This window comes from Xyrauchen texanus, chromosome 28 (genome assembly GCF_025860055.1).
Source record: "Xyrauchen texanus isolate HMW12.3.18 chromosome 28, RBS_HiC_50CHRs, whole genome shotgun sequence".
In the NCBI taxonomy this organism is placed as follows: Eukaryota; Metazoa; Chordata; class Actinopteri; order Cypriniformes; family Catostomidae; genus Xyrauchen; species Xyrauchen texanus.
This window is the reverse complement of record NC_068303.1, coordinates 30,290,461-30,314,225: the sequence shown is the minus strand read 5'-3', so window position 1 is coordinate 30,314,225 and position 23,765 is coordinate 30,290,461. Positions and strand designations below refer to the sequence as shown.

At 37.0% G+C, this 23,765-nt stretch overlaps 1 protein-coding gene across 2 annotated transcripts; it reads left to right on the top strand.

Annotated features, from left to right (window-relative positions):
* Positions 1-1,641: 1,641 nt before the first annotated feature.
* On the top strand, positions 1,642-22,876 carry LOC127622479 (uncharacterized). Of its 2 annotated transcripts, none has more exons than XM_052096581.1 (4): positions 1,642-1,958; positions 8,220-8,399; positions 8,474-8,609; positions 21,949-22,876. In XM_052096581.1, exons 2-4 carry the CDS (start codon positions 8,222-8,224, stop codon positions 22,487-22,489), a joined length of 855 nt encoding a protein of 284 aa, XP_051952541.1. In that variant the 5' UTR covers positions 1,642-1,958; positions 8,220-8,221; the 3' UTR covers positions 22,490-22,876. The 2 variants fall into 2 exon arrangements, with proteins under 2 accessions (XP_051952541.1, XP_051952540.1); XM_052096580.1 differs by having other exon boundaries at positions 8,187-8,399.
* The last annotated feature ends 889 nt before the right edge of the window (positions 22,877-23,765 follow it).

The window sequence follows — 23,765 nt, the reverse complement described above, 5'->3', positions numbered from 1 at the left end:
TGACCACATGCACACTTGACATGGAGTCCTAATATAAAAAAACATTGTCATTGCATGCCTCCATTGCAGTAAGCATTGAAAGTCTAGTGTTATCTTTTCTAAACACATGCATACTCTAAACCTAACCATAAATCTAGATATTAGCTTGACAGTCATCTAGTATGGCTCTCTGATAAACACTTGCGCTTTTGGCTTCTATTTTGCGTGATGCCCAGAGGGACTGAAGATTTGCTATTACAAGTCTGACCCAAATTGGTCAGATCTCATTATAAATTAGCCTGAGGCTGCTTATGCTTGAATGAGGGAGGCGTTGTAAGTCCTAAACCCAGATCCCTTGGAAGATCCTGTTGTGTTCAATGGTAATGTGGTCATTTATGCAGAAAATAACCTGAATTATACAGGAGTTATACAAGTAATACTTTAGTTCATGAACTCCCATGCCCAGAGCTAACCAGCTAACCGTTTTTTTTTAAAAGTCCAAATACCAAATAAAAGTCAAAGTAAAATAGAATAAGACATTTCATCCATACTTTACATAGTGCATTACTATTGTGTAATTACATGTGTAAGTACTGCTATATAGTTATGACATGTCCTTAATATGTAACAATACCTAGGATTACTTTCGTAAGCGAACAAATTTATGGTTTTCACCTTGCAAAGGATAATCAAGAAAAGGTGAAAACATCCCATAATCTTACATTGAAGGAGGGACCCAATCTGGCTTTTCCTTGCACCGGAAAGACACCACTTAGCAATCACCCAAAACACCTACAACTGTAGTGGAGACTTTTGCATGGGAAAACACCATTCATCTTTTCCACAGAAAATGTAAAAATCAACTTAATTTGAGTCATGTGTAAAATTGAATATGGACATTGAAATTGTTACCAGCATTTCTAGATATCACATGACGAAAGTATGAAGGGACACTGAATGCAGCACACACGTGCTGATGAACCATGTCCTACAAGAATAGCACATGACCTGTTTCTTTTGTTACTAAATTGTGTTCTGGAACTTTCAACCCACAGTCAAAGCTCTTGGCTTGATCTCAGTGCATCCGCTTAATAATTATCTCCATTTAAGTGTCAATAGTCATAGAAAGGGAACTCTGCCGGCCCCTATCAGGTGTCAGGTTGGGTATGTGTTTCAACAAGCCTTAAACAATGATAATCACAAAGATTGCCCTAACAGGACTGCATTCAAGGATAACATCAATGTTTGCATTAAGTATCAGTGCTTTCCTATCGTTTGGTTGCTTTACTGTAAGATAGATCAGACCAGCACTTTGTTAAAGAATGAAATGTAATTTCAGAACAAGTGTGATTTATAAAAACACCAGGCCACTAACCCTTCAAATTTGACAACAGAAAGGATTTGAATCAGATCTGCTCTTTAGTTCTAAACTGGCTACTAATTTAATTTAAAATTAAATTTTCTTTAAACTTCCATCTTCCACTTTATCCAAATCAGTGTCTTTTCCCAACAAGCTCCCAATATGAATGCATGCCTGTAGCTAGGAGAGCTCATCAGTGTCACTAGTCACATTATTTTGTCAAAAGCCCAGTTACCCATGGTAACCTACTGGGTGACAATAACAAACCAAGGGGAAGACATTCAGACATTACAGCCCTGGGGGCTCACGCACAGTCTTAGCTTAAAACCAAATGTTATTTGTTACTTGATTTGTTATATTGTGAGAGTTCTCACATTTTTGCTTTTTAAGGAATTTGAAGACTCTGCTTGTGGGTTCTGACATATTGCATTGCACTCCCGGTGTCTTAAGGTTTAAGGTCCTTATAATTAATTTGGGTAAGAAAAAGAGTTGAATTGATTTGAATCGTCAAACAAATTGTTTCTTTGATTCATATTAGAGGAGTTTCTCTATATTACGTTTTTTCTTTGTTGGAGGAATCTCAAGATTTACATCAAACTGGACTGACTCTTACTTAACAGTAAGTTCCTTTTACATTTTCTTGATGAAACTTTGCAATTATGAGCTCCAAATCCAACCGTTTACTGTAAATGTAGTTGTTACCTTGTATTTCTACTTGATCTGAACTTATAAACATGGTGTAGCCTAATGTTTTGAAGCATGAAGCACATTTTTAGGTTTACTGACAAAACAATTCTACACTGTCCATGGCAGGCTCAGAAATTTAGGGCTGGCTTGAGGCAAAAAATAAGAAATATATATTTTTTTTCTTCTTACATCTGATTTAGTTCCTAATGTTCTATTATTGTTCTAGTCCTAAACACATTATGGCATAAAATATGAATGAATGTTGACTTAATTCTTAGAGTAAGCGGTGATAAATTCTTAAAAATGTATCGATTAAATTGAAGTATTTGACATGAACGGATGAGACACAGATTATGTTTTAAATGGTTAAAAACGATATGCCCCTGAAAATCAAACCCAGGTGGTAAATAATGCACTTAATGTAAAAGTTCATTTCTGACACTGGTACACAAAGTTTAGAATAGTGCGTTCATAATTTTACTGTGAAATCCATGCAGGCTACACTGTAAAAAACATTGTGTGAGATAACAGTAAATTCCTGGCATGACTTTCACAGTATATTTTACAGTAGTATTTCTACAATTTATTACAATTAAAAACAACTGTATACTGGGACTTCACAGTTAACAGGACCAATAAATGACTGTAATGTAGCAGAGCTGTGTTATGGAATAACAATGATCATCTGTTTTGTTTGAGCAGACATAAAGTCAGCCACTAAATGGACTATTTTCTCCATACATCCCAGCACAAGAAATCGTGTTCTTAAACACAATTTCACCAACTGGGATAAATGTAACTAGAAATAAATAAGATATGTTCCCATCCAAAGGGAACACTAAAAACCATAATGGTGAAAATAGTGCAAATAGCCTCTGCCAATATATTATCATTTACTATTGTAAAAAAAGAAAAGAAGAAATTCAGTGATAGTATGATAACTCGTAACTAGGAATGTACTTTACTGTACTTTTTTTTGGCTTAAACTTGAACCATGTTACATGTAAATAGGATGTAAGGTAGTACAATGAATGTATTATGAGAGCACTTCAACAACCATTGTCCTGCAATGTTTGAGTGCATAAAGCATTTTCTCAGCTGTGCGCATAAAACCTTTTTAACTGGAACCTGACAAATAAGCTCTTGATGTGCGTGGGGGGGTGAGGTAACTTTTCCCATTGTTACTGCTGTGTGCCAACAAACTTGACCAGTAAATGATTTGATTATGCATGCTTGTAATGATCACTTATTACGACATATTAAAATGATTTTCCTGTCCTTGATGGTATCCATTAATGATTGAAACTAATTGTTTTCACTGTGTTATGTTAGCTGATGAATAATATGCATTGCTAACTAAACCTAGAATTTAAAACTCATCCATAAAATGGCTTGTTTCAAAATCATTCATAATAACTGTATTATTTACGGTTGGTATTATTCATGCGAAATGGCTCTTTATGATTAAATGCTTAATTTTATCTGTGTGTGTTAATACAAGACTATGTTGCCCTCACATGTGAGGTTTTCAATCAGTCCCAAACAAAACAGAACAATGAGCTCTGCCATAAGCATACTGTACGAAAGTCTGAACTGACAAGATCAGAATGAAAATAAAGAACATTTTTCATTGACTCTAATGTGATGTATAGGTTTGCCAGCAATTTAGGAGAAATGAATGATTGACATAGGCTATATTTATATACACTCACCTAAAGGATTATTAGGAACACCTGTTCAATTTCTCATTAATGCAATTATCTAATCATCCAATCACATGGCAGTTGCTTCAATGCATTTAGGGGTGTGGTCCTGGTCAAGACAATCTCCTGAACTCCAAACTGAATGTCAGAATGGGAAAGAAAGGTGATTTAAGCAATTTTGAGCGTGGCATGGTTGTTGGTGCCAGACGGGCCGGTCTGAGTATTTCACAATCTGCTCAGTTACTGGGATTTTCACGCACAACCATTTCTAGGGTTTACAAAGAATGGTGTGAAAAGGGAAAAACATCCAGTATGCGGCAGTCCTGTGGGCTGAAAATGCCTTGTTGATGCTAGAGGTCAGAGGAGAATGGGCCGACTGATTCAAGCTGATAGAAGAGCAACTTTGCCTGAAATAACCACTCGTTACAACCGAGGTATGCAGCAAAGCATTTGTGAAGCCACAACACGCACAACCTTGAGGCGGATGGGCTACAACAGCAGAAGACCCCACCGGGTACCACTCATCTCCACTACAAATAGGAAAAAGAGGCTACAATTTGCAAGAGCTCACCAAAATTGGACAGTTGAAGACTGGAAAAATGTTGCCTGGTCTGATGAGTCTCGATTTCTGTTGAGACATTCAGATGGTAGAGTCAGAATTTGGCGTAAACAGAATGAGAACATGGATCCATCATGCCTTGTTACCACTGTGCAGGCTGGTGGTGGTGGTGTAATGGTGTGGGGGATGTTTTCTTGGCACACTTTAGGCCCCTTAGTGCCAATTGGGCATCGTTTAAATGCCACAGCCTACCTGAGCATTGTTTCTGACCATGTCCATCCCTTTATGGCCACCATGTACCCATCCTCTGATGGCTACTTCCAGCAGGATAATGCATCATGTCACAAAGCTCGAATCATTTCAAATTGGTTTCTTGAACATGACAATGAGTTCACTGTACTAAAATGGCCCCCACAGTCACCAGATCTCAACCCAATAGAGCATCTTTGGGATGTGGTGGAACGGGAGCTTCGTGCCCTGGATGTGCATCCCACAAATCTCCATCAACTGCAAGATGCTATCCTATCAATATGGGCCAACATTTCTAAAGAATGCTTTCAGCACCTTGTTGAATCAGTGCCACGTAGAATTAAGGCAGTTCTGAAGGCAAAAGGTGGTCAAACACAGTATTAGTATGGTGTTCCTAATAATCCTTTAGGTGAGTGTATATGTTAGAGATCTAATGAAAGAAAGCTTCAGTTTAGACAGATAGTACTATTTGCTTAACATCTATCCATCAAAACAAGCATAAAAAGTTAGCTCTAAAAGCTATTATAAAACCAAATTTCAGCAATGAACTTAGAGATAGTTGAAGGTTAAGTGTGTAATTTCTGCACCAGTAGCTTCAACAAACTGAACTGCTAAAATAATCACTGTTTTAAATAGTTCCCAGAACACTCTTGCATTGTCTTGCATTGACCTGCCCCAAACTCACGCCATTGTTTGAGACAATGTTGCTCTGTTACACATTTCACTTTTAACTGATCTGAAAATTCTCTTTTTCTGTGACTAAAGGGCAGAAACTTGCATTATATCTAGGGGTGTTAATATCACCAACCCTGATCACCAAGGCCAACAGCAAATGATTAAAGAATACCTGACACAACAGTTTATTTTTAATCGATTACAAGCTAATAGTGCTGACAGAAGAGAGAGATTTAAAGTTTTATCGGCGGGGCTGCTATTTTGCTTTATTCAAGCCCATTACTTATTTACAATGACTTAAACAGGCAGAATGCAGCCTCCTCACATTTGACTGATGAGACTATGGTGGAAGTACTTCATCAAAGCTTGTATCCCATATCCTGCTGTAGTATATATCTCTCTATCTCTGTCTCAGTCTTTGGCATTTTTGATGGAAAGGCATGTGGTGTAATGTGTTCAGACCTTGTAAAAATGTCTTTAAAAAGCTGTCATGAGATTATTGAGTGTTTTAGTCATGAGAGAAACATGTCAGTTCTACTGCAGACAAAATTGTATTAATTTTCAAATCTCCTCAGAAGCCCTGTCAATGGATGTCCTTGAATGAGGGACATGTCCAAGAAAATATCTCACAAGAACTAATAAAAAAGCAGTATAAAAATATAATATAATATAATGTAATGTAATGTAATGTAATGTAATGTAATATAATATGAAAACTAATTACAATCTAGGCCTGAGAACTCTATAACAGGTTTGCTGTTCTCCTCTAGCATTTAAGTGATTAGCTTAATTATATGAACTAATAGTGTTAATTCATGTGTTAATTACCACATTGAGCCAAAGCCATATATTTGAACTTCCACCCAATTCAGGTACAATAATATGCATTAATACATGCTTAATTACGGTGTTAATTACAACAATTACTTAATTATGCGTTAATAGTCATGCGCCTCATAACATAATGATATCTTTGCATCCATTAGTTAATAACTCATTAAAACAAATGCTGATACAGCCAATGTACTGCCTAAAAAGACTTGAGAACTCATTTATCATTAATGACCATCATTGGACTTTATAAAAGCTGTTTATTTAACACTGTTTTCCAAAAACATTGCCTCACTAAAGAAAAAAACAACAACAGAGGGATGCAGAGATGAAAAAAGAGATCTACAAAATATCACATATAAATACGTACAGTATATGTGATCATTTGTAATTCTCTTTTTTTAATTGTTTAATTGTAATAATGCAGTAATTAAGCATTTATTAATGCATATTATTGTACCATAATTAATCCATGATTACACATTTAATTAAGAGCAGTTAATATATGACTTAATATTTTTTTTTTTTTATGCATTTGGCAGACGCTTTTATCCAAAGCGACTTACAGTGCAATTATTACAGGGACAATCCCCCCGGAACAACCTGGAGTTAAGTGCCTTGCTCAAGGGCACAATGGTGGTGCCTGTGGGGTTAGAACCTGCAACCTTCTGATTAACAGCCCTGTGCTTTAGCCACTACGCCACCACCATTAATCAGACAGACTCTTTATTAGTTGCTGATGTGGCAATCATTAATGAATAGCTTAGTTAATCATGAGTCATACATTAACTCAATATTATCTGTGCATTAAGCATGAATTAATGATTAATGCACTCGTATTGTCAAGTGTTACCCATTATATAGCTAAAAATAGTTGCATCTACTTGAAAATGCACTATTTCAGCTCAAATTGTAGAACATGTTTAAATTTAGCTCAAATGGTAGAGCACGGTGCTAGAAACAGCAAGGTAATGAGTTCAATTCCAAGAGAACATGTACATTTATACCTTGAATGTGTAACTAATACGCTTTATTAGTTGCTTTGGAAAAAGCATCTGCTAAATGAATGTAAATGTTGCTTTTTATAGGCAGTGAGTGAGTCTATGTCCTTTGCAATGATCTTGAAGATCAATGGGTCCCTTTAAACAGATCAGCTGTCACTATAATTAACTGTGGGATTGTCAAGCTTTAGATCTCATTGTTTTTGGCAGATATTGATAGTACAGTGTTACTGAATATTAAGCGTTAGGAATCTCCTCAGTCGACCCAGTTGTTGAAAAGCAAATCGGGATTTGAATGAATGAGATCATTTGAATAATTATATTCTGTTGGTAAGTAGGATGGATGGGCTGAATTTGGTTGTGCATAGCAATGGAATGAATAACATTGTTAAGCTTGATATCCCAGAGGGCCCATGGGGAGAATATACTATACTGAGTATGTGTGCAAATGAATTAGTATGTAGCTGTATACTGTATGTGTTATCCCCAGAGCTGCTGTTACAAATACTAAGTGCACACTTGGTTTATCTTTTGGATGTCCCCATAAGGATAGTAAAACCTGAAATATTTGACCTTGTGGGGACATTTTGTCGGTTTGCTTATAAATCATACATCAAGTCCCCATAAAACATGGAAACACAACGTGTGTGTGTGTGTGTGTGTGTGTGTATACAGTATGGGTAGTACGGTAGTTGAAAATGTGTCCAAGGATTTGATTTATTTATTATTTATCAACATCAAGATTTAATATAATTGTATAAGGAATATATATCTCAGGTCATGTGATTGGTCACCATGTCTTTTAAGTTTTTCACCATTTGTAGTCACCTTTTTGCTCTGACTAGTTCACTTTAATTGGTCTTGTAATGTGGCAAATGAATATATAATATATAAATGAAACAAAAGGTTTTGTGGCTTTTAGTCCCTGTCTGGTAGCTTTGAGGTCATCAATCACAGTTTTTTATTCAATTAAAATACTTTCGAGAATGCCAGTGCCATGAAGTCTCTAAATTAATATGAGGTCATAAAAGCTGCATGCAAAATAGTTATAAAAGAATGAGCAAAATCCTGTTTAAAATATTTTTACATTGAGTATAGCATGTCAAACGGCAGGAAATGTCATCTTTCCAAAAATATTTCAGGGGAACTACACATATACCGTTGTGTATCATCAGGCATGCATCGTGATGACTGGTCACCATGGCCCGGTGAGGCTCAGAGAAGAGAAGAGAAGAGGTCAGAGGCCAGACTCGCAGAGGGTCTGCAGAGACTTGACCAGGCTAAACATTACCACCTCAACACACTGACCAGAGAACAGCGAAGACTAAACAGAGATCTCATCTCCATCAAAACAGGTGTGTGATCAATTATATCTCTCTTTCAAAAGTTTGAGTATTTATTGGATTAAACTGTATCTGTTCCATATCAGGTAATCCTTGGAGAAAAGGACTCCAGAGTCTGGGGCTAAGAACCTCCATCCATGATGTTCGTCACCCTGCTGTGTTCCACAAGAAGACCCTTTTACCAGTCATCCCGCTGGCTGGGAGGGAGACAGATAGTCACAAGTAAGTTAAGAGTTCTATTGCAACACTTTTCAATCATCCATCTCATTGTTTAGCTCACTCATACATTAAAGTACTGCTGATTCAAACCTGTATGAAAGCTTGACAAAATGCTCTCTAGCGACATATTTGACTGAAGCTTAAAATTGCAAGCAATTGGCAGAGTCGCCCTTCTCATGATTTGACCATACATTGCCTGTGTGATTATGACTGGAGATGTCGATATTGTTATACATTGAAAGTATTACTTGCTTTGATGAAACTCCTATTTACATATCTTTTTGATAATTTGAAATTTTGACACTTATTTCACTTTTCTGACACTACATTTCAAGCGCTTTTACATAGAGAAAAGGGTCTCAGTCCCTTCAGTCACTGTCAGTATATTTTAATATGATTTTTCAAGGGTTTTATCTACTATTCATGTTTGTATTGTATTACACTTTAAGTGGTGAAATGGTGATAATGCTGATACCAGTTCAGTGGAAGACTTTATTATTTTTTATATTACATTGTACAGCCTTAGTTGATAATGCAAGTGAACCATAATACTACAATAGTGTCTATAACACTGTAAACTAAAACAACACAAGGATTCAATAAGGATAAAACGTACTATATTAAACATGAAAATAATATGCTTAAATATGCAATATAATAGTAACAAGAAGTCCGTTTCAGAAGTTAATACATATTAAACATGTCACAGTAACTTCACCCAACAACGTAGATACAACGCGATCGGTTAACACACAAGATATGTTTGTTTCATACAAGCATGACAAGCAATATTAGCTTCAAATGTCCTACCAGACAACATTTCCAAGCATTATAGCATTAGATAAACATCCATCCAGACTGCTGTGATGCAGTCCTGAACTGTCTGAGTGTTACTGACTGAACTGAACGTAGTTTCACCAGCTGGAGGAACACGAGACAGCCGATTCTGCTTTCCTGTGTTTACGGACATGACGAAATGACGCAAGGATTACGTCATAAACCAGCGATTTTGTGCCAAATCCAACAAATACAAAATACAAATAATTTTTAAAGGCTTACTGTAGTGAATCGGGGTAAGGTAAGGACATTGTTTTTAACACTAATTGTTTATGTACTTAATCAATAATGGCAATTTGTTCATTTTTAACCAAAAAAATCTTACATAGTGCAGTTTTAAATATGCCGTGTGAAGACGAGTCAGGTTTGATTTCAATGAGTATGTTTACACTCATTTTCGTCAATCCGAATAAATTCAATTCGATTGCAATATTGTTTATATGTACATTCAATTTTGCGAGCCGATACAAATATTCATTAACGTGAGCATCAGTCATCGTATTGTGAAGAATTAGAGAAAGCCGGTGAAAGCCGAGATGACCATTGCACCAAAGTCGGTAATGCCATTTTTACTTTGTCCCACCATTCTGTCTGACTTTACTATATTAGCCTCATGCCCATTCCTCCTCTAATAATCAAGCATCTCTGCTGAGAGTACAAAATAAAGATTACAGGAGAAAGTTGTTTACAGATTTAGAGTGGAATTTTGGAATGACACGAGTTTCCTTTTTTATGAGATGTCATGAAAGAACATATGAGCCGTGCAGAATGTACAGTGCAAGCCTCTGATACCAGGGGCAGACTGGGAAGAGAAATCGGCTCTGGATCTGAGCTGGGGGGTTGCCCATAAGTTGTTGGATGAGTGGGGGTGGGTTTCGTGGCCGCCCCGCTGGGAAAAGTCCCGGTTCTCCCTATGGCCAGTCCGCCCCTGCCCTATACCCTTCACAATGTGTGTTGTCATATCTTTGTATAAATTAGGTTCCTGCGGCAAGTATCGTTTCATTTCCAATCAATTTGAAATTTATAAAAGCACTGTTCACGGCACTGCCCATGTGCACATGGTCTTTTTAAATCTACTTGATAATCAGATTTAAAGGTTTACATGGCTAATATTTTCTATTTAATAGATTATTTTCAATCAGATGGAAAATGCATTCGGATCGAGCTAATTCGGATCGACTGAGGTGTTTGCATGAAGGTTTATCAGTCCGATTTAGCTATCAGTTGGATTATTAAAGGATAATTAGGTTGCGTGTAAATGTAGCCATTGATGATAAATGCCATTGATTTTTTGCATGTGTTGTAACTGATTGCAACGTGACAAGATTGAATGTGTGGCAGCACCAATGAGCAGTGTTGGGTAAGTTACTTTAAAAAATGAATCGACTACAGATTAATCAACTAATTATTCTAAGATTGTAAAAAGATTAGTTTACTGATTACTACATAAAAAAGTAATCACATTACTAATTACTTTACTTTTAAGGTACTTTTTAAAACACTTTTCACAAACGTTTTTGTTGTTTTCACTTTACGAATTCAAAATAATTTCTATATATGCAAGTCAAACACTCAGCACCACGAGTTTCACCCATAGAATGACTCATTGGGGGCGCACCAAACGGACGTAAACATTATAACATAACTCATGTTTAAATGCTTAAATGCATGGGAAATTCACCAAACACTCAGAGACCCGGCACTTATAGATATCTTTCACAAATTGATTTACAAAATGCCCAGATAGTGTGAAATCATCCAAATATTTTCAAGACAATTAGAAAATAGTAGAATAAATTATTTTTTTTCATATATCAAAGAGATAATGCAACAAATTAGGACAAATCTTGAACAGGATTCATTACTTTCACACTGAAATTTCATGAGACGCAAACGGCTGTCAAACACATATTGAGCTACACATAACTTACACATTAATATTTTGAGTCTTAATAGATGCAGAAGTTAAAACATTTCAGTAGTAAATGTGATAACAAATGACAATATTTATATCATACTGTTCATGTGTTAAACTTGCTATAGTTACTTCAACGTTGTTTCTACATCAGCTAGCAATGTCAAACGTAAATAAAAATCAACCACTGAAACATCAGCGCCACCTTGAGTAAGAAATAACATGTGTAAAATGAATGTGTACACACATATGGGACATTGATAATCCAACATCGTTGCACAGAAAATCAATATAGAATTTATTTGTATGAATATAGAACTAATTTCTCATTTAATAAACAAAGAATGAGAATGACACTATCCTGTGACAGTAAAATTATATAGATATGAAAAATCATAAAGAGCAAAAAATAAAAATGACACTCTTACATACCTCATACCCTTCTTCTAATGACCTTTTACACTTCTGGTACTTAAACCATTATAAAAAAAAATATTTTGTAATTTTTTGTTAATTGTATTCCACATATATAATATTATTTTAGAAAGATATTTGTAACTCAAGAATTTGTACTAAAAAGGATTAAAAAAAATACATTTCCAGCCAGGCTTCCTAAGCAACCAAATTGGCCTGGTTGCCAGGGAGGGTAGAGTCGCATGGGGTAACCTTCTCATGGTCGCTATAATGTGGTTCTCGCTCTCAGTGGGGCACTTGGTGAGTTGTGCATGGATGCAGCGGAGAATAACATGAGCCTCCACACGCACTACATCTCCGCGGTAACACGCTCAACAAGCCATGTGATAAGATGCACGGATTGACGTCTCATAATTTTTTTAATTAAAAGTCAGTAACTGTAATCTGATTGAAATCATTTAAAATGTAATGTGTTACACTACTTTTGAGCAAAAAGGTAATAAGAGGACATTAAGTGTGCACTCACACTTGCCCTTTTGTTGTGCACCCGGGTTCAAATGATGTCAAAGTTCGGTTCGTTTGGATGACGTGAGTACTGTTTTCCGAACTCGGGTGCGCACTCGAGAACTGCACCAGATTCCATTGAAAAGGTGGTCTGGGGTATGGTTCATGTCTGGGCTTTGGGGTATGGTTCATTGCGGAAGTTAACTGCTATTGATGACATATATTTCCCATCTTTGCAGGCTCCTGATTGCAATTATTGTGGTATAATGCATTTTTCATACCTGCTTGTCTCCAAATATATCTCAATATACCGAACTTGGGTTCAGTCAAAGCAACTGAACCAAGTGTGAAAGCACCCTAAGATTTTCAGTGATTTTCAGTTTAAAGTAGTTTTTTTTTTCCCACCATTTTTGGACCTCGGCAGTCTCCATCCTGATTCACAATTGTACTCAAAGTAGCAGCATTCTGCTAAACATCTTTTTTTGAGTTCCACAGACAATTACATTGACACAGATGCTTTTATCCAAAGTGACTTACAGTGCATTCAAGGTATAATTAAATTACCATTTGTGTTCCCTGGGAATTGAACCCATGATCTTGGTATTGCTGGCACCATGGTCTATAAGCTGAGCTAGAGGAACATATAATTGAGCTATAGAACATATACATGTAATATTTACTTGCATTGGCCAGGAATAGGACCCAAATCTCCCACATGGCCGGTGAGAATTCTACCACTGAACCACCAATGGCTCAGTTTTCATTATTGAGTGAACTATTCCTTTAAGAAGAAATAAAGACATAAACAAATTGGCACATGCATTTAGGGATGTACTGGAATAATGGTAAAAAAAAACTGGTAGAAATTGGATAATAATAAGTCACTACCCTCACAAAAAGATTACAATGGTATTACCATGTTTTGTGGAGATGGGATTATGTTAATAGCATTTGCTATTTTGGACACAACATGGTGGTAATACCATTGGCAATACTGATGGAATTCTTTGAAGTACCTTGGAGTAGCATGTAAATACCACAGTGTACAAATATGGTCATACATACCAAAGGACCATAGTATTACTATTTGATACCATCACTGAACCATTGTACCATCAACATGACTTTGTGTATGGGTATTAAAATCCAAAAAACATTTCAATGCCTCGATATAAATCCTATAGCTAGATAAACAGCTCTACATTCTTCTGAGGCCCCTGATAATTCTGAGGGAGTTCAAAGGAAGTCTGACGTGCTAACATTAAATTAATCTCTTTAGTGCCTCATTATATAACATGACTATTCAGCTCTGTCTTCCCCTACTGTAGGCTACTTCCCAGCTTCAGCTGTGGCATGTATATACTCATGGGTTGCCATGGATTTCAACAAGGAATGAGAGAATTTTAAACCCACTCCACCCTTGACACAGCACAACTTCAAACCGAATATAGAAAACGAATCCATGACTGTTAGGATCTCTCCTTCCAGGTTATGATCTTAAAAAGGAAGTTAGATGCCACCCGCCCATCTATGTTTGATACTGTTTTTAGAAGCACTTTGCATTCAAAAATTAATGTGTGCACATCTGTGCTGAATGCATGTAAATACGGTGGGTATCAGTGGGACCTTGAGAATGAAGGTCGACAAAACAAAAGAGATGGTTGTTGACTTTAGGATAGCACAAGGTGAACACACTCCGCTGAACATCGACGGCTCCTCTGTGGAGATCGTCAAAAGCACCAAATTCCTTGGTGTTCACTTGGCGGAGAACCTCACCTGGTCCCTCAACACCAGCTCTATCACCAAGAAAGCCCAGCAGCGTCTCTACTTTCTTCGAAGGCTGAGGAAAGCACATCTCCCAACCCCCATCCTCACTACATTCTATAGAGGGACTATTGAGAGCATCCTGAGCAGCTGCATCACTGCCTGGTTTGGGACTTGCACCGTTTAGGACCGCAAAGCCCTGCAGAGGATAGTGAGGACAGCTGAGAAGATCATTGGGGTCTCTCTTCCCTCCATCAAAGACATTTACAAAAAACACTGTATCCGCAAAGCAACCAGCATTGTGGACGACCCCACACACCCCTCACACAAACTCTTTACCCTCCTCCCGTCTGGCAAGAGGTACCGAAGCATTCGGGCCCTCACGGCCAGACTGCGTAACAGCTTCTTCCCCCAAGCCATCAGACGTCTCAGTACTCAGAGACTGGTTTGACACACACGTGTCCTGAGTTGCACTTTAATTACTGTCACTTTATAACTGTCTGCGACCTCAATAATTGCTATGTGCATAGAACACTATCTCATAGTATGTTATGTTTACATTTTTAGAAACTGTCATCTTTTTGCACTACTGAGTACTGGTCGGCGCTGCACTGTCTATTGTCCTGTTCATTGTCAGAAATTTGTTGTACTGTCCTGTACTTTTTGCACATATTTGCACGTGCACTTTATATAGATATATGTAGGTTTTTTTATATAGGTATTTTATTTCGTTGTGTAGTCTCATGTGGTCCTGTGTTGGTCCTTTGTTGTTTTTATGTAGCACCATGGTCCTGGAGGAACGTTGTCTCGTTTTGCTGTGTACTGTACTAACTGTATATGGTTGAAACGACAATAAAAACCACTTGACTTGACTTGACTTGACTTGAAAGCAGTATCAGATTGTGTGTGTGTGGCTTTCTGATTACACTCTGTGCGCATTGATTGGCATCTGTGATTGGGGGATTTCCTCAGTTAACTGCACCAGTGAATCTGATAATGGGATAATCACACACATATACACATATACATCCATCCACAAACACATACTTAGACTTAGTAATATATTTATTTTGTTTCAGCCCCCTACAATGATATGTTCATCTATTAATACGGTTTTGTTCCACTGTCTGCTGTCAGCTTTGATCAACACATTTAAAGAGATTAATGAATGAATGTAAATTATGTAGAGAGAGGGAGTAGGGGACAGTAAGATTTTATCTAGAGTCGGTGAACCAAAGAGAGGAGGAAGGACAAGGTAGACTAACAGTTAAAGATATGAGCTGTTAATATGAGCTGCTTTCAAGTGCCCTTGAGAGAGACAGTCCTCAGGTTGCTCCAGTGAAACTGTCCCTTCAATTAGTTAACTGAAGGTTGCTTTGAATGACAAGCATCTGCTAAATGACAAGAAAGAAAGGGAGATGGAAATAAGGGATGATTTTTCCCATACTCTCTCTCTCTCTCTCTCTCTCTCTCTTCTCTCTCTCAAAGTGCACTAGAGCATATTTATCTGCAGTTCTTCGTAAAATAAATGTTTATTTTTTTATTTCATCTCATTTTCTCTCAATTTGGAATGCACAATTCCCACTACTCAGTAGGTCTTCATGGTGGCACAGTTACTCACTTCAATCCGGGACAAGTCTCAGTTGCCTCCGCTTCTGAGACAGTCAATCTGCGCATTTTATCACGTGACTAGTTGTGAATGACATGGCGGAGAATTCCAACTCCATGTTCCATGCATATCTAACCACACACCCCATTGAGAGCGAGAACCTCTAATCATGACCACGAGGAGGTTACCCCATGTGACTCTACCCTCCCTAGCAACCGGGCCAATTTGGTTGCTTAGGAGACCTGGCTGGAGTGACTCAGAACACCCTGGATTCAAACTGGGGTCTCCAGGGGTGTGAGTCAGCGTCAATACTTGCTAGCTCAACCCAGGCCCCTTTATAAGAAATTGTTAAATTACACAGTAATTTGATTGAAAACTGTGGAGACTGTGAATCAGATCTGAGGCAAACAATTATCACAGCCACTTTGAAAAAGAAAAGATTAATTTGCTGGTGATTACATTTCTATTTTTACTATCGCCTTTACTAAGACGAGTTATTAGCAAATGTCAGTGTCCTTGCTGATGTTATACATGTTCACTTGGGAATGAGGGCTCACACAGTTTAATCCATAAAATGCTTTTCTCAAGATTTATTTAAATATTTAATTTAAAAGAAAGAGTACACAGTGTGTATCCCTTCTTGGCTCATCGTATCACTATTACAAGTGACACATCAACAATACATTTTTCGTAAATTTCTTTAAAATTCCGCTAAAAACCGCTCAAACACACATTACACCCCCCACACACCCCCACCAATAATAAAAACATGCAAGTACAACACCCCCATTACTTATACCATGACCAATGGAAACAAGGGTAAATGCATCACGCTGCAAGATGCTAAGATAGGATTGGTCAGAAATACATTTAAGGAGGGGCTTAGCAAAGGGTCAATTGCGCAGAAATATGCACTGTTTGTGCATTGACTTCAAAAGCCCCTTTTGTAGGTCTAATGGAACCAAGTCTCATGAGAAGTCATATATAAAAATAGTACAAGATGGTGAGTTGGCTCATACAAAAATGTACGACTTTTACTTCCATAGAGAAAAATTTAATTAACCAGTGAACAATGTTATTATGATTTTTTATCCATGTAACCCTTAATCCAAACATAAACCTAACCATAAAGTCTAACCCCTTATCCAAACCCTAAACTTAAATAAAGAGCTGGATATGAGGCTGGTTAAATGTGATACCTGTATTGTATCGATTTGAAATTCTGTTTGTTAAATTTGGTCTCTGTGGGAATAAAAGTTGTACCTTTTTGTACGAACCAAGTCGTACATTATTTTACATTTTCGGCATCAGGTGCGAATTATTATATTTAATGCTTTTGTCTTACATTATGAAATTCAGGTCTTTGAACCTTAATTTGGGGGCTTTTCTTAGTGAAACATGCCATTAATTGGGATTAACTAGTTCAAGTTTGGTCAACTTGTGTAGATGACACTTTTTATTAATTATTCAATATTAAGTATAATGCTAAATGATATTCAGTATAATAGGTCAAAAGGAACACACTGTGGTTTTGTTGTCAATGAAGGGGTATTTGAAACACTGGGGGAAACACTGCACTAGAGCACTGTCTGTTCTTCCTGTGACATGCATTGTAGCCTTCTCCTAAAGGGAGGCTGATGGTTCTTTATTTTATGTTTTTTAGGCAGACTGCCTGTGGGTAACCAACCAACGCCTGCTGCACTTTATTTCCACAGTTTCGTTCCCTCCTTGCTCACTCACTACAGAGACACTCCATCTCTCATATTTACGTTTCATTTCAGTTCCTTTCCTCATACGCCTTTCCTCCTGACAGTTCCTCACTGCTATTTCCTCTCATCTCCCGTCATCTTCCTCTCTATCGTCGTCCTCCCTCCAATCATCTTTCTCTCCCATGCCATTACATTTACATCTACACAATGTAAAATCAAATTGGTTGTCCTTACTTAAATAGCATGCATACTGTTCGCTTCAATAAATCTAAGTAGACATACTTATTTTGCGCAAGTTTTTATCTGATCATACAGAGTTATTAATTCTTACATTTCTATTTTTTGGCTTTCTAAAGACAAAAACTTTAAGGAACTCATATTAAAAGTAAACCTTTTGAGACATATGGGATCAAAATCCCGTCAAAAGTATTGCGGCCATGGATCCAAAAATAAGCGTGAATCAAAAAATAATAAGTGTGGATAAAAAATAAATAAAAAGTACAGATTAAAATAATTAGCGCAGATCAAAAAACATAAGCATGAATCAAAAATATATAAACATTTATAATATGCTGCAAAAAACAAAAATGGAAATGCTTACATATAACTGGACTTTTTTTTTATAATATAAAAAATCTAAAAGGTGTGCATTATTGCTGACACCTACAACACTTTGGAGTTGGTTGTATAACTGTCATTTGCTTCAAATGTTATTGAAGTTGTTATGTAAATGTTTGTAAATGTTTTGGATACGTATGCTTGAATTTGCATCTATTTTTTGAATAAAAAATGTCCAACGTCAAGCCAACTTTAATGCATTAAAGGCATTATATCGCTGCAGTATCATGGAAAAATAAACTACATGTAGCCGTGCCAACGATGGCAACATAGGATCAGTACATAACAGTACATTCAACAACATGGAAAAGCGGATCGAGTTGGGATCTGAACTCGTGACTACATTGGTACAGCTAGTAAAAACATGCAAACATCCAAACCAACCCAACCTTGTTTTTTTTATATTTGCAGCCAATAACCTACAAACAAGGAAGTCTTAAATAATGGCTAAACTAATGACTCTGCTAACTAAATTCGGCTTGATACATAACGGACCATGATAATGGACAACTCGGACAACACATTGTTTCCTAGAGCTGGCAGAAAATCCTCAAAACAGACACAAGCAGGGAATCTATCAACCACAAATAATATAATATCGAGAAACAGCCGTCAGAGTTGGATTGGAGTGACATCACCTCCCCTCTTCGAATGATTGGCTAGAGGAGAAGCTATCGATCAAGAACTAGTGGACCAATAGGGATGTAAAACACCACCCTGATTAACTCTACTCATAAGTTTTGGAAAACTAAGCGCAGAAATTAGGAACAAAAGCAAAGAAAAATACAGCGTAAGCATACAAAAAAATGAAAATATGAGCAAAATTGTCAGAAAGCAATTTTTCTGATGTTTTTTTTTTTTGCAGCAGCAGCAGATTTTAAATTTTCAGATTTTTTATTCATGCTTGTTATTTTTTGATCTGTACTAATTATTTTGATCTGTGTTTTTATTTATTTTGCACTTATTAATTTTTAATTCATAGTTACTATTTTGATTCACGCTTATTATTTTTGGATCCGTGACCTCAATACTTTTGACAGGATTTTGATCCCATAGAGACATACTTCCTTTTTCTCAAGTAATATTGACTAGAAATGGCATGTCTTTCTCCATGCTAGATGTACTTGTGTCATCAAGTTCAACAAATGTGGTCTTTTCGAAGAGTGAACTTAACAAGTGCAGTTAACTAGTTCCAAGTTGACTATACTCATATCTGTTATTAAAGTTTTGTTTTAACTTAGTTATTTAAATTAAATTATCTCAAAATGATCAAATAAAAGAATCATTTAATAGCAAATGGTATGTGAGGGAAAATATGACTGGATGTTTTATCAGTCAGTAAACACTCTTAATGCTCTCTAATACTTTTTAGCTATTTCGTAAAACTCTATTTATGTAGAGATAAAACAATTTAACAGTTTTAAACAGATTTATAAAGGATTGCTTTTACTTGGATTTCTACAGTCACGGTAAAGGTTCCTTGACTAAAACAAGTAAGAATGGCAAAAATTAAGCTTAAGTCAACAAATGTTTTTAATTGGAGATATAGCATTTACAGTGCAATATGGCAAGACCTTGTTCAACCATTGACTTTACACCCTTATTCTGAACTCACTTTCTTTTACAACACGCCAACCCTTTGCAAACTTCAATCAAATTTACAGTCTCTGTCCGGGTGCTTGTAACTTCTGTCCAGTGTGGTGGGTTGAAGAGGTGAGGAGGGGTGTAAGATTTACTCTACCTCAGCGCTGTCTCGACCAGCCATGGCCAGCTCCAATCAGGGCTTGTTGGATATGGCCGGTGAACTGTTGCATGATCATAAGAGTGCCACAAAGCCAATGTGCCTGTCTGAACCTTTGACCTAATGGCGTGGCAGTGATACTCTCTTAAGAGACTAACAGTGTTGTATATCTTCAGTTCTAATGAAGTCTAGTTCTTGGAACTAATATGTTACACTGACATATTAGCAATGTAATGATTTGTTTGATAGCTATACATCATTATGTAAAAGGCAATCTCAGGACTTGTCTAGATGGACTCATAAAAGAAAGTCGCTCAATAAAAGAAAAGTGACTAAATGGATGACAGTAATGGTGAAAGAGGATCTATCTTGACACATTGTCTAGAAATGTCCTGAGGTCAAGCGAGGACTCATTATTGGAAATGCTGCATAAGAAGATCTCTTCTAAAACCTAGTGAGCTGCCTTGATGTTCACTGCCTATCTAGGCAGCTACCTTCTATGGCCACAACCACACTAATACGTTTTCAGAACTTTGGAAAATGCATAGATTTTTTGCTATGTTTATCGACTGCGTTTCCCTCCACCAAAAATGGGGCCTTTCGAAAAAGCTCTTTATTACCACATTCTTTGAAAAAACAATGATGTTAGGAAATGGAAATTGAGTTTTCAAATGAAAAATGTGGTATGGACTAGGTTTGCCAACTATCCTGTATTAGATGGGACAATTATATTTTGGCCAAAATGAAGACATCCCATGACTAAATGCTCAGATGGACGGCCAAACAGCCCATATCATAGGCATCTTATATTGAAGCAGCAAAGTTCTGAAGTGGCATAGTGAACAGCGAGTCGCTCGAGGGGGACCTTCGGACATCCTGTATTGAAGTGCTCATACTGTTGAAGTGTCCCAATTTTGCATGGCGGAAAGTGGCCAAACCTAGTGTGGACATGGCCTAGCTAAGACTAACTTAATTGGAACCTCACGATTTTCTGATTTGAACCACTCTACATAGGCAGCAAATTCCTCAAGCATGTGGTCCACACAAAATAGTGCAACAAGTGTATAAGAGATGCAACACGTAATTGATTTCAAAAGAGTTGTGCATTAGCATGTTTCTAAGGTAACAATACCATCCTCCAACAACATAGCAATACATAACACACAAATGCTTGGATTGAATTAGATTGAACTTTGATTGAACTGTTATTTATTGAACATTTTAAATGAAACACATTTACATTTACATTTATCCATTTGGCAGACGCTTTAATCCAAAGCGATTTACAGTGCACTTATTACAGGTACAATTCACCCGGAGCAACAATTCACAACGTAATACAACATTTTGCTGCCTACCTTTTGGAAAAGCCTTCACATTGGGTGTGCACCTTAAAATGTTGTCTAGGTAGTAAGGTGACCAACTTTCCTGTATTATCAGTACAATGTTCCATGTAAGGCACCTATAGAGCGAAACAGTGCCCACCCATTTTTTTCAGCTGCCTGGGTTCCAGAAGTATTTTCCCATTCATTTCTTCCATAGGCATTTTATAAAATCCTTCATATAATATTTCTAAGCAATGAACCAAACCAACCAGCTCCAAAGGGAATCACAACATTACAAACATTGATTTGAAGCAAAAAAATATATGTATTTGAAAATCTGACAAAAAGACAAAGGTACAACACTGTGTACTTACCGTCTTCCCTAAGGGCATGGATTGCATTCCCATAAAGCATTGCAAATTAAAAACAATGGAAAAATAGGTGGTCTCTGCAGCACTTGTTTGGACATGATCCTCTGATTGGTGGATCATTTCCATTGAGGATCATGGGTAGAGTAGTTCTTCACCAGGAATTCCTATATTTACCAAGAATTATGAAAAGTGAAAATGAAATAACATCGACTGATGGCTTTAGCAGCGGCAATATGCTCAAGGAGGACCCACTCGGTCGGACGCCATCCCGTATTCGCAGGGTGAAAAGTTATCAACCCAAATAGAATTTGGAATAAAGCCATGGTCGTAACCACCATAGAACCCCAATATTTAGAATACAATAGTGGTCATCGATATGTGTTTTCTTTGATATCCTTAACCTTTTACTTTTGGTCCCCCAATCTTGAATATTTGGTTACATCTTTGAAAATAGCTAATGTCATCATAATGGTCACATTAATCAAGAGGCTCTGCTGTGATTGGTGCTGAATAAAGACTTTCACACTCTCTCCAGGTCCATGAAACCCCAGTCAGAATCTTCTCTGCAAGCTCGTGTTCAGGAGTTTATCAGCAGTGGGGAGAACAGAGCAGAACACTCTACAGAGACACTCTCCCTCCCGAACATTAAGCGACAGCCTGTCACCTCTCTAACCACTACAACCGCAAATGCAGAGAGAGAGGAGTGCAACGGGAGAGAGAGGGATGGTGAACAGGAGATGCAGAGAGACAGAGAGAGGGAGGGACATGCAGAGGTAAGGGAGATAATGAAGGACAGAGAAAAAAAAAAGGAGTGGAAAGTACTAAGGGAACGAGAGAGAGATAATGAAAGAGAAAATGAGATAAATGGGAATAGGAGTCTCTCCTCTCCTGTTTCTTTCCCCTCTGAGATGTTAGCTCCTGATGGACATTTAAGAGCAGTTCACACGTTGCCAAACTTTCCTCAAGCCTTGGCTGAAGCACGTAAAGCAAGATACATCAGACACAGAGGACAACCGCTGTGTGAGCGGGAGCTCACCATCCGAGAGATATTTTCCCGAGATACACCCAGTCTGTGAGAAACAAAAAAACAAGATTTGTTTGGCTTTCCTGTGTTTATGTATTTCCTATTGATACAGTAATCTGCACAAGTTGCATGCGGTATTAGGGGGAGGGACATGATCATTCTAGAGAGCATTTTATTGAACAAAAATTAGCATACGCCTCTGTGAACAAGATATTTTTGGTCCATTTCCCAAAAGAGAAATTGTGCTACTGAAAATATCTACTGAAAGTTTATTTTGTCAACTTTTAAGAGTACATTAGCATATAGATGGCCTCACAGCTAACAGACATGGACTAAAAGCCACGAAACTTCAATTTTGATTTATTTAGGTCTTTAAAACACAAGGAACTATCCATTAAGCTCAAGCATCTGACAATATTTATGGAAATACTGCTATGTACATGAACCAATGCTGTAAATAACCAAATGTTGCCAATAAAACTTCAAAGCGATTTACTTGTGTATTTTATCAGGATTTGTGAGAATCTTTGAGAGCGTTTAGCAACACTACTACAAGGCACGCCCACTACAGGTTACACCCCCTTCAAATAACCAGTAAACGGTCTTGCAACAGTTGGATCTCACATTCATACACTCGCTGCATCCTAATATCAAATGATCACTACTATATAGCCAGGCAAAAGCATTATGAAATATGGAGTAGTATGTCTGAATTCTCAGATTCAGTAAGTGAGAAATATTAGGATGAACAGTTTGTAAAATTATTAAATATACCACAACTTAAAAGTTTCATGGAATACAATCAAAGTGCCATATCACTAGGTGGCGAAAGTGAGGAGAAACATGATGACGATGAAGAGATCTAATATGCTAAGCTAATAGGCTAAACGGTTAGCTTGTGAGATAACTGGAGAAAACAGAACAGAGACATTTTTAATTTAACCATTTAAATATGTGGTTTCATAATATGACATGTCACGTATAATTCAAACGTTATTCTTTGTCACATTAAAGGAATTTTCTTTCAATTAGCACAGGTTTTTCAAATCTGTTTGGAACTTACTGATCGTAGGCCTCATTGACTTGAGCTTATGCACCTAGTTTGTGAGTGAAAAAAAGCTTTATGGATAATTTTGGCAATCTTAAATAAAATATTTTGAAATAAAACATTCTGTACTATTTATCATACTAGTGTGCTTTAATGTTTAACAAGGAAGTTTGTTTTGAAATGCTTTTATTTTGTACAAAATGGCACAAAATCTAAAATGACTGGCCATTGAAAATGAACAAAGATCAAAAATATGAGACAAATTGATAGTACAGGAGCA

What these genes read in the sequence shown, in the direction of transcription:
- LOC127622479 (XM_052096581.1), top strand. Translation starts at nt 8,222, where the DNA reads ATGCATCGTGATGACTGGTCACCATGGCCCGGTGAGGCTCAGAGAAGA. An exon ending in TCTCATCTCCATCAAAACAG is followed by an intron (nt 8,400 to 8,473) that starts GTGTGTGATCAA and finishes GTTCCATATCAG; the next exon opens with GTAATCCTTGGAGAAAAGGA. An exon ending in AGGGAGACAGATAGTCACAA is followed by an intron (nt 8,610 to 21,948) that starts GTAAGTTAAGAG and finishes CACTCTCTCCAG; the next exon opens with GTCCATGAAACCCCAGTCAG.